Here is a 12,281-nt window from a genome sequence, read left to right as displayed (position 1 = left end):
TAAAATACTTGGCAACTTTTTTTAATGGCACTGTCTTAAAGCTTTGCTTTGTCTTCACAGTGATGTCTAGGAATCTATAGAAAATATTTCATTGCTTCATGTTAGCTTTTTATAGTGAAATATAAATTATGAAATCTTTTAATTCCCAAATGTCTCGAGTTCTTCAGTTAATTTGCACAAAATCAGTTCTTTCCATAAATGTGAAAGTTTGTAACTCCATTTTAGCACAGGCATCTGACACTTCACCCATAAAATGACTTTACCAGCTAGGTTACAATTTCTTGTTTGGAAATTGGTTAGGCCAGATTCCAAAGTAACATCTGAATGCCAGATGTCATTTTCAGGGACTGACAATTCCATTAAAATCGAAATTGAATAATGTTCTCCAAATTCTTATTTGGCATTCTGTTGCAAAGGCTAAGCTCTTTAAATATTAAGGTGTTCTTTTTATTACTATACACACACACACACACACACACACACACACATCCACATCTTGTGCTGGATCCAGTGTTGTTGTTCCACCAGTGGAACATATATTGCTGGTGGACTGGGACTCAGCCCCCTGCCAAATCCTCTTCTAGAGGGTCCCTCAACCCTCTGGCTATGGAAATCCCATTCCACCAGCAGTCTGTTCAGTTGGTGGAATGATGATGTTGGATCCAACCCATTGAGACTTTTTTTTAAAAAAAAAAAAAAAAGCAAAGGTTTTGAAGCCTTATCTTTGCAATATTTGAGCTCTTATAGTATTGGCAACTTAATAGTTATAAAACTATAACTGAGATATTTGGTAGGGTTGTTTGGTGGTTTTAAAAGTTCGTTTTAGAGCCCTTTCTGCTTTTTAAGGCTTGAGGCAAACTAGTTTACTGTGTGTGACGGTGTTAAAGAGCCAAAGCCTCCGCAGAAATTCAAATATGCTGATCATTGAGGGATTGGAGGGTTTTGTGGGTAGGCAAGCGGGAACTTGAAAGGTTATCTGAAGGAACGCCTCCTCCCATATGTACTTGCCTGGACCCTAAGGTCATCTTCAGGGGTCCTTCTCCGTGAGCCCCTGCCAAAGGAAGTGAGGCAAGTGGCTACCAGGAGGAGGGCCTTCTCTGCTGTGGCACCCCAGCTGTGGAATGAGCTCCCTAAGGAGGTTCGCTTGGCACCTACATTATATGCTTTTAGACGCCAGGTGAAGACCTTTTTATTCTCCCAACATTTTAACAGTCTATAAATTTTAAATAACATGGTTTTAAATTTGTAATTTTGCATTGCTGCTGTTTTTATCTGGTTGAGCTTTTATATTGTATTTTATATTATGGTTTTATACTGTTGTTTTATACTTTGAATGGTTTTAATTTTTGTGAACCGCCCAGAGAGCTCGGCTATTGGGCTGTATAGAAATGTAATAAATAAATAAATAAATAAACAAACTTACTGTTTACAGCTGGGAATGTCATTCTCTCTTTTGTATTTATACCCTACTGAACACCCAGGACACTTTTTAATTAAAATCTTCACAAAGTACAACATGGTTAGGGTTATGGTGGGTTGCGGGGTGGGCTTTCAGTCTCTTGTTCCTTGGCACTTATTAATACAGTCCAGGTTCTTCCTTCCAGAGGGAGCAGAAAGGGTTGCAGACAGATTCAGGGACTCGCTTATGACAGAGATGTCAAGCCCGGAAGCAACCTTTCTGTTAGTTTCATGGTTGTAATATGCAGTTGGTGGAAGTTCTTTGACAGCTGGGATCTCATAATCCTGGTCAGATCATGGGTGAAGCTATCACTCAGAAAAAATAACAACAGATCCCTGTTCCCATGTAACAGATTATTAGCACTACTGCTGATGATCTAACTGGACAGTTTATGTGCAGACATCAACTGGTGTCTCCGGTCAGAAACCACATACACGGCACGGGGTTCCTTGCCTAGCTGTCTGGATTATTGCACAGAAGCTCCTGGCTGGATTGTGGTAGGGATACAGATTCAGGAATCACTGGCTGCTGAGAAATACATAATTATTGCTTGATTTTGTATTTGTCTCTTCTGCTAAATTTTATACATTGTTTTAAAGGCTGCATCCACTGTTTTATTATTCCTATGGTGTTTTATATATTTACTTTGTATTGTGTTTGTTGTTGTTTGTTAAGTGAACGAAGGTACAGAAATCTTCAAAATAAATGAAGGGATTTCTAAAAAGTAAATGATTATTATCTAAAAGCTAATAAAAATCTTACTAAAATTAGAAGATGACGAAATAAAAGCAAAGTTATACATTTATATTTCTTACTCACCTTTTGACTACAGAATTATGGAATTACACCCTAAATTATCTATTTAGATCCCTTTCTCATATAGCTTTCACTTTTAAAATCCCTTTCTCACTGAATGTGTATTAATTTGAAAAAAAATCTTTAATTTTTGTTTGAATCCCCCCCCTCCCATAATTTCACATTCGTACAACTACTAAACGATGTAAAATTTACTTGAGCTCTTTCTCTGGATGATAATATGGCATACGTAGTACACATTTTATAGTGTCTTGCTTCTGTTTGATGAGGCAGGGAAGCAGTCTCGAGTCAGGAAGGTTCAGTGAAGGCTTGGAAGCCAGCATGGGATCTGTCCAGCAGGGTCAGAAAGGTTAAAACAAAGTCGGAGAGCCAAGCAATGCTCAGCAAAGGAGCTGTCCAGAAGGCTGCTTAAAACTAGTTGCTGGTCTATAGAGGTGCTGCATCAGCCATTTCTAAGCAGCAACTGGGTGTCTTTGTAATCAAGATTTCTACCCCACCTTTTCCTGGTGCATTAGTAGGGCCCTATCCTGTCCACAGTTAATATAAGGATTTCCTCCTCTTGAATAAGTCTCTGGAATGGGATGGCTTGTGCTGCACTCTTGAATTCGAGCTTCTTTGCAGGCTCATTGCCATCTCTGTTCTTGAGGTCCCCGTAGAGATTGTAGGGAATCCGAAGTGGGAATCAGCTTAACTGCAGTATGTTAAGTTCTGCCATTCTGCTGATTGCTTGGGTGCCGTATCACCCTAGAGTGAGAGTGCAAGAGTTCTTTTTGGGATGCCCTGACACACACACACACATACACGCTGAGTTTGGGGCCCATTGTGGGATCCTTCTCTGAGGTCTTGCCTGATTTCAGGTCTGGGAAATGGCAGGTCCAGACACCTACACATCTGGCAAAAGGTATTTCTGAGCCATAACGGCTGCGTTTGAACAATCCTGGGGGGTGATTTGCATAATTACTCACAATGCAATGTGGATGGCTATGTCTTCTGAACCTGGTGCAGTGCATGGCAGTGGTGGTTTCTTACCCACACCATAAACCCTGCTACAACCCCTTGGTTATGGCATGAGTAAGAAGCTCCCCCTGCCACACACTGTGTTCATATGACACAGCACACAGATAATTGCAAATTGTGGTTGTGTGTATGGCCATGATGATTCCTTTTGCCCCACTGAAAGAAGCTGCATCTTCTAACATAATTTTTAACAGTTCTGAGGGGAGAACTTGAATTGGAAAGAAAGCACTGAGATCTCTTTTCTCCAATAGATAATCTGTAAAATGGCTTCTATGGTGAACAAATCTACTGTTGAACGCTTGCTTCTTCCCCGATTCTGTGAGCTCTGTGGTGATGGGAAACTCTTTCAAGTCCGGAAGGTTAGCATTTGTTGTTCATCTACATTGGAAAATACGTATTAGAACTTTGGGGTTAAATTATCGTAATGCACAAGTACTGATAAATAATAAACTTTTTTTAGCATGGGCCAAAACAAGTATGTCTTGTCTTACATCTTGTCATCCTGTATTGCTAAGGTGGATGTTCAGGACTGTAAGTGACAAATGGCATGAGCTTAAGCCAAATATAGCCCATGGTTTAGTCAAGCATTTCAATGTATACTTAAAAGTTTGTTGCATATTTGAATGCTTTCCTGAATAAGAGCCACAGAGCTGATGATTCTTTCAGTCCATTCTGTATGAAATGTGTTGAGTAGATGTTACTGTGCATTAAAATAATCAAATAACAGATCCTGTAGATGTTATATAATGTTGCTGGTAGGAAATTTACTATAAACATACATTTTCTAGTTGAGTACATAGACAACAAAGTTCTATTCTGTCTGATAGAAATGTAGAATCAAACATTTACTTTGTAAAGAACTATAATTGTAAAGAACTATATGATCTGAATAAATAGAGATATTCAGAGTAAGAAATCAGCACTGATGTGTAAAACAAGTAATACCTTGTTTCTCTTGCTTTAGGTTTGTGCAGCAAACTTTGGTGATATTTGCAATGCTGTTGGGCAAGAAGCCACAGAAAATAATTTGGTATGTTAAAAACTCACAAATCAGAAGTCTTGAAGTTACATTTTTCCAGAAAATTGTATACTATTGGCATTTTATGTCAAGCAGGAAATAAATTAAGCAGAGAAGCACTGTGGTAAAATATCTCTTGGCTTATGCAAAGTACTTCCCTCCACTGAAATGAAAGGGAAAGCCTGTTGGGGAATGGAAGTGTATTTGAGTCCTCTGCCTCTGCAAAGGATCACTGGATCATGTTATGCATCCACCCTCCCATTAGAACTGGATCACAATATGCAGAATATGCCAGCCTTCCATTAGAACTGGCTTGGTGTACCTGAGCAATCCTACTTTCCTCCACAATTCAATAATAAAATCCACTGTTAATAAAAGAGATGATTATTTTTAAACTTTGTTTTAATGTGTCTCAGCATTAATAGCCCATAATAAAGTTCCCTTGGACAAACAGACAATTACAGAATATTGTAATTATTTTAACGTAATACAAGGCAATATATTCTTAGGTAGCCATGCTTCATATCCATAAGCATAGCTCCCCAATTTTAGTCAAGTAAGGAAGCAGCTTAAGATCCTAGAAACAAATGTAGTGTTTTCTTCCTTCCAGCCCTTAAAATATAGAATGCAATTAAAAATAATTGCTCTGGTGTTTGCCAAAGCTAAAAGCAGATCCACTTTAATTAGTTTGGGTGGTCCAGAAATTCATCCAAGGGTCAGATTTCTCCTTCAAGTTAAAACTGCATTCGTGCTTGGTCTTCAGTTAGCTATGGTGGTGGCTGCTATTGATAACTTCATTTTACAAGGGTAATCCTTCAATGTTAACATTCCTTCTTTAAGCCTTGCTGAAAGGACATGAATATTTTTAAAGTTATCTGACCCTGCTTGCCAGCTTCTCATCATAAATTGAAATAAATCAGATTGACAGTCTCAGGCGTCTTAGCTTTCTAGTGTGACATGAGTATTTACTTAGAAGTGCAAAGTGCACGTAGGTAGTATCTGTAACCAGAATGTCACTGAGATAAATATGCATGTCTTAATTTATTTGTAGTCAAATCACTTCATATCGTTTACTCTTCTTTGCTACAAACAGCTAATATAATGGTGTTTTCAAAAGAAAACCCCAGTCCTCAAATAATTATTCGGAAGCAAATGTTTTCCAAGCAAAATGAAATGAAGTCTTCAGTGCAAATTAATAAAATAAACATCTATTTTAGAACTCTTTGATCTGCTACGTCTTCACTTTATTTTGACAGATCCCAAAGTTTTTCGAGCTGTGCTCTGATAGTGTTTGGGGTATGCGGAAAGCTTGTGCTGAATGCTTTATGGCTGTCTCGTATACCATTTCGCCTGAAGTTCGGAGGAGCAAGCTGTCTCCCCTCTTTATCAGTCTCATCAGTGACCCTTGCAGATGGGTAAGCAGAGAGTGCAGTAGTTCATCTTAAATTGCAGTTGTATCATGAAAGGACTTTTCTGTATTTTGATGAAAGGACATATACTCAAATGACTGTGACCCATCCAAGTGGCAACTGTTAAATTATAAGATTGCTTTATATGAATTCCTTCTCCCCTCCTTCCGCCTACGCCCCCGATAGTTATTTGCATGTAATTCAAACTGCATGACGGAAGTTTTAATCTATCATCATCAAACGATAGTCGTGATCTGTTGTCAAAACAGACCTGAAACCTCTCTTCATGCTATGCATATTGATAACATTTCTCCTTTCACTTCAGCGGAGAGAGAATTTATATCAGCTTTTATTTTGGAATTTGAAATACAATATTTCTGTTGAAATACAATATTTCTGTTTCCATCATGGCTCTGATGGAACACCTTACTTCCTTCATATCATGTCTTGAAACTCACCTCTTCTTTGATGTCTTTGGTACAACTCTTTAGCTCATACTGTAGTGTAACTAAGCCTATCTATGTATAACTGAAATAAACACATTCTTCCTTTTTTTGTTTGTTTTACTTATACCTTCACCCCCTCCCATTTCTCTGTTGTCTTCCCTGCGTCGAATTTTAGATTTTAAGATCTTTCGGGTGTGGACTTATACTGTTATAATTTGTAAAGTGTTACGCATTGGACAAAGCTATATAAATAATAACGGTCTATTCCTTAGATTTACCAATGTCATTGGCAGCTCTTGCATTCCTTTGTTAAGCTCCTCTATTTTCAACAAAATGAATTACAAACTCAGAGATATTTCTTATATGTTTAGGGTGAAAGGAGTTGCGTTTGAGTAAAGCCCAATGTTCATTGCAAGAGGTGGGGCAGAGTTTTGTTCAGAATGTGAACTTCCACTCCCATACTGATCCCCTTCTGTATTGGGTCCTACACATGCAACCCCCCCCACAAAAAACAGAAAACCACTGCATGCAAATAAATAAATAAAATTGCTTCCATTGCATATGGGGCCTCATGTGCAGTTCACCCTGTTAAATTGGCATGCAGTGCCAGATAGACAGTTAAGAACATAAGAAGAGCCTTGCTGGATCAGACCAAGGGTCCATCTAGTCCAACACTCTCTGTTCACATAATGGCCAACCAGCTGTTGATCCAGGACCCACAAGCAGGACATGGTTCAACAGCACCCCCTCCCGCCCATGTGTCCCCAGCAACTGGTGTACATAGGCTTACCACCTCTGATACTGGAGGTAGCCCATAGCCATCAGGACTAGTAGCCATTGATACCCTTCTCCTCCAGGAATTTATCCAACCCCTTTTTAAAACCATCCAGATTGGTGGCCATCACTAACTTTGTCAGCACTAATCATCTGTTTGGAGGATGGAATCGAGGGGATCACCTTTCACATTTCAGAAGTGGAATTTGTTTTTTCAAGAAAATAACTGAGGCTTGTATAATACAAAATCATATGTTTATTTATTTTTACTTTCTGTAGTTCTAAAAAAACCAATAACTGAAGTTCTTTAGGCAGTGTATAATATATTAAAAACATACAGTACAAATATGAAAGCAAATCAAAACTAGCAGCAGAAAAGAGTACTAAAACACTTAAAAGTTCTTAAAATATGTGGGAAATAAAAAGGTTCTCACCTGGCATTGGAAATACTATTATGTAGCTGTCAGGTGAGCCTGGCACCTAGAGGAGGGCCTCAGACAATGATCGTACTGTTCAGGTAGGTAAATATGGGAGGAGATGTTCCCTCAGATAACCTGGCCCAAAGCCATTTTGGGCTTTAAGGTCTAAAACCAACACTTCGAATTCAGTCCAGAAATGGATTGGCAACCAGTGCTGATGGAGAAGTACTGGCATTTTATGATTACATCAGCCAGTCCCAGTAAGTTTCCAGACCATTTTCAAAGATAGCCCCACATAATATATTGCAATAATCCAAATCGGAGGTTACCAGACTCTGAATAACTGACACAAGGCTATTTCTGTCCAGGTAGGGTTGTAGGTTGATTGATGCCTTAAATCTGTTTAATGTTTGATATTCGTCTGGATCTATGAGACAGCTAAAACAATTAAATTAATACAATTAAATTATACATTGAATTGTTTTTGCAGCAATAATCTTAAGCTGAATATCTGCCCTGATGCCTTGCAGTTTCCTGATTAGACTAAATAAAATATACTTTTGAATAGTATTAGAACACCAAACTGTACTGGATCTTCTGAACACTTAACTCTGAGAAGAAGAGTTATTAAACTCATTTTATCTTCTAATGTTCTAGGTTCGTCAAGCTGCTTTCCAGTCTCTCGGACCATTTATTTCTACTTTTGCAAACCCCTCCAGTGCTGGTCTTTACATTCGGGAAGATGGGACACTCAGTATTCGGTCTTCTAGTCCATGTCCAACAAGCAACAGCGCAAATATCTTGCCATCTAGGTACAGTCATCTGGCATTATAGATAACTGGCTAATTTGAACCTATAACTCTATTCTTTCATCCAAGAGAAAAATCAGCAAAGAAACTGATAAGGGGTTCTTCTGAAGCTTTTTAAAATCAAGATGCTTAGCCTCGATGGTTGTAATTTCAATATGTTCATGTTTTTACGCTCTTATAATGAAGGGAAATAGGATTTCGACAATAATGTTCAAAAAATAACCTTTAAAACAGAAACTAATTGCACAGTTACAAGATGGTGGATACTTGGCTCAGCAATACTACAAGTGAGAAGGATCTTGGAATTGTTGTAGATCACAAGCTGAATATGAGCCAATAGTGTGATGTAGCAGCAAAAAAGGCAAATGTTATTTGGGGCTGCATTAATAGAAGTATAACTTCCAAATTGTGTGAGGTTCCAGTTCCCCTCTAGTCGGCACTGGTTAGGCCTTATCTTGAGTATTGTGTCCAGTTCTGGGCACCACACTTCAAGAAGGATGCAGACAAGCTGGAGTGTGTTCAGAGGAGGGCAACAAGGACGATCAGGGGTCTGGAAACAAAGCCCTATGAGGAGAGACTGAAAGAACTGGGCATGTTTAGCCTGGAGAAGAGAAGATTGTGGGGAGACATAATAGCACTCTTCAAATACTTAGAAGGTTGACACACGGAGGAGGGCCAGGTTCTCTTATTGATTATCCCAGAGTGCAGGACATGGAATAATGGGCTCAAGTTACAGGAAGCCAGATTCTGACTGGACATCAGGAAAAACTTCCTGACTATTAGAGCAGTACGACAATGGAACCAATAACCTAGGGAGGTTGTGGGCTCTCCTACACTAGAGGCCTTCAAGAGGCAGCTGGACAACCATCTGTCAGGGATGCTTTAAGGTGGATTCCTGCATTGAGCAGGGGGTTGGACTCGGTCTATAGGCTCCTTCCAACTCTACTATTCTATGATTCTAAATAGTGAGGCAACTAATAGTTTCAGAGGTCACATTTGCACAACATGACCAGATAAGCTTGCGATTAAGAGCAGGGTTGAAACCTTGACTTAATGAGTTTGTCCTGTGATAAATACAGAGTGAATATTTGATGCACCTAGCTGTTGCTTCTGTGAAACAGAATTTTTAAGGCTGAGCTGAGAGGAGGAAAGCTAACTATAGCTGCCAACCTTGAAAATAAGGCACAATCAGGCCTTGAAATAAGGGACCTAATGGTGGAGTTATAGCATAGGGAGAGGAGACGGCTGGATGGTTCATAAAGAAATGAGATCCAAATGTGAAGTTCCTAGTGTTTGTACTGACTGATGCAATCATTATTTGTTTCTGACTGCTGATTGTCTGTCTCGCTATCTTGTTTTTTATATTGAATGTAAGTAGGGAGACACCACTAGAAAGAAAACGCTTATACTATTATTATTATTATTATTATTATTATTATTATTATTATTATTTATATAGCACCATCAATGTACATGGTGCTGTACAGAGTAAAACAGTAAATAGCAAGACCCTGCCGCATAGGCTTACGTACTTTGTTGGTTATCCCAATAGTCTCTAGCATCTCTTAAACATAGCCGCATGCAAACACAGATAAAATGTGTGATATAGGGGGACTTGGTGAGAATTAGAGACTTTCCAAGGACAACTTGTGACAGCAAGAAATTTTCAAAAAGTAGGTTGGTGTCTGGGTGGGGTGGAGGCTGTTTGTTTATCACGTGGCTATCACAATGGAATCCTGAATGTGAGTGGATGTTGGGCTTGTGTGGTCTTTGCCCGGCACTTCTGACTGTGGGAAGAAGTAAGAACAAGGAGGCCAGGCTTTTATTTGAACATGGGGCCTCCTTGATCAAACAAGCTAGAATCCAGGGCCAATTCCCAGTGTCACTGCAGCTAAAATCCTGAGGGTGAAGGAATAGCCCAGAGACACTTAGATGTTGACTGATTCTATGAAGCATCAATGTCTTTGTAAACAGGTTTGATTCTGACTGAAATGTTTACAACTGTTGCAATTGAAAGCTTACTTAAGATAACATGGTTAATTGAAAACAGTTGTTGTAGAATTTGTTCTTTTCCAGTTTTGGCTAACAGTATTTCTGTTATTAGTTCAGAGGAGCCAATGGAGAATAAACTGGAATCAATGACAGAAGGGTCTTCTGCCAGCTGCACAACTTGTTCTGAAACTTCAAATTCAGATGCACAAGAAGGAAGTTCAGTCATATCTGTAAATTTTGGAGTAGATCAGACTCTATTGACTCAAAGTGACAATGCTGGTCTCTTTGTGAATTATCAGGGAATGAACTCAAGAGTCCAATCTGCAGAGGACGTGTTCAATACTTTCTTATACTGGCGTCCTCCTCTTCCTGACATAAGCCAGGATCTGGAGCTGCTTCAGTGCAAAACTGAAATACATGAAGAGAGCTGCTCCGTGTCACAGCTTCTTTGTAATAACTGTGTTGCCAGCAGTGAAATTAAAAAAGTTCTGCAGAGTTTGCAGGAGCACATGGATGACCCAGATGTTCAAGGTAAGATCCTCTAGTAGCCATGTTTGACTTACTCTTGTGCTCTGTTCAAAAGTTTCTGCTGTGGCTACCGTTTTCCCTATGACTGCCCTATTATAATGAAATGATTGCATGCCTTTCCCTTTGACAGCAGTATAGTCTTGTGTTCCTGTATAATTAACAAACAGTCAGTGATGGTTGTCTCTAGCAGCAGTTGATGAAAACATTTTGCTGTTCTAAAAAACACCTTACAACTTGATGATGGCAGTCATGTTATCACTTACGCTGCCAGAATACAGCCTTAATTGAGGCTCTCGACTGCTTCCCCCACCTCCTTACAATTGAGTTTTTGCAAAGTATTTTCATTCTATAGTTCCAGTATTTAGGAAACCATTGGCTGCCAGTTTACTAACTGTTTATAGCTGATCAATACAGTTCGAACAAAGTGTACATTGTACGTTGATGGTGCTATATAAATAAATAATAATAATAAGTACATCCAAAATTGTTTTCAGTGGATTCAATTTTGGTTTTGTCCTAATAAGAATTAGTGAGGGGAAGTCTTTTTGATCCATTTTTCATTTTCATTACAAATATGCTTATAATATCACATCAAAATATAACTCGCATTACACAATGTAAAGACATTTCTGTTGTTAAACAGAGCTTTGTTGAAGATTCTTACATCTTAATAGCTTAACAGAAAATATAATTTCTTAAATATTTGTTGTTCTTAGACTTCTAGTTCTAATAGCTTAAAAAGGAGAGATCTTATTCTAAGTACCAAGCTCACCATTAAATACTGAATAGGTTATTCAGCCGACAGGTACATAAGCCTGGTGAGCTTATAATAAGAATCTCCTGCATTCTAAAATCAGCGCATATTTGTATCTCTTTGTGTAAAATTATCTCATAACCAATATTATCTACAATCCCATAAATTAGGGCTCACAGTCTTAATTATCTCAATGTTATTAAACATTCTTTAAGAAATTGAACATACGTAGAAGGCTTACACATACCCCTTTCAGGCTAGGTAAAATCAGTTTTGAATTATACCTTTGAGAAGATAACGGTTTACTCAAAATTTGCCACTTAAACTTAAGCCTATACATTTTCCTAGGACAGCTGTATGTATATCAAGCTTTTTGATGCATTTATATTGCACAATAATTTTTGCTCATTGATTGATAAGCAAAAATTTCAAGTACACTTTTGATCTGGAATAATACAGTCTCACAGCTGTTCATTACTCATTTGGCCCATGTAATAGGGCTTTAACTAAACATTTTCTTTTTGGATACCATCCAGGGCAAGTTGACCATTATTATTTTTATACCAGTTACTCAGAATTCATTGTGAACTTGCTTGTGTCTTCTCTATTGGTATCAATTACCTTATTACTTAATTCTCTGGATTTTTAATTACTTTTTATGCAACATGCTTAGTTGCATGTGGCTTGCAGCTCCAAGACAAGATAACTTTTGCTTTTTTGTGGAGTGGAAATAGTTACTTTCTTCAGTAATCATTTGAGTACATTGAGGGCTGTGCCGGCAACCTTTTGTGGCAGATCCATGGCAAGCTCCAAATAAAGGTTGGCTTTTCTACTAAGTGC

General features: G+C 38.4%; 1 protein-coding gene across 3 annotated transcripts in view; it reads left to right on the top strand.

The window, feature by feature from the left end:
* LOC134412621 (serine/threonine-protein phosphatase 4 regulatory subunit 1-like) overlaps positions 1–12,281 on the top strand; it is a 54,418-nt gene that overhangs the window by 22,577 nt on the left and 19,560 nt on the right. For all 3 annotated transcript variants that reach the window (XM_063146581.1, XM_063146573.1, XM_063146565.1), the window contains 5 exons: positions 3,544–3,651; positions 4,257–4,322; positions 5,567–5,725; positions 8,016–8,170; positions 10,272–10,690. In XM_063146581.1, coding sequence (XP_063002651.1) covers positions 3,544–3,651; positions 4,257–4,322; positions 5,567–5,725; positions 8,016–8,170; positions 10,272–10,690 — 907 coding nt within the window. The remainder of the gene's footprint in view (positions 1–3,543; positions 3,652–4,256; positions 4,323–5,566; positions 5,726–8,015; positions 8,171–10,271; positions 10,691–12,281) is intronic.

Source organism: Elgaria multicarinata, chromosome 1 (genome assembly GCF_023053635.1).
Source record: "Elgaria multicarinata webbii isolate HBS135686 ecotype San Diego chromosome 1, rElgMul1.1.pri, whole genome shotgun sequence".
NCBI classification, from domain to species: domain Eukaryota; kingdom Metazoa; phylum Chordata; class Lepidosauria; order Squamata; family Anguidae; genus Elgaria; species Elgaria multicarinata.
Note: the sequence above shows the minus strand (reverse complement) of the source record. Positions and strands in the feature narration are given on the sequence as shown.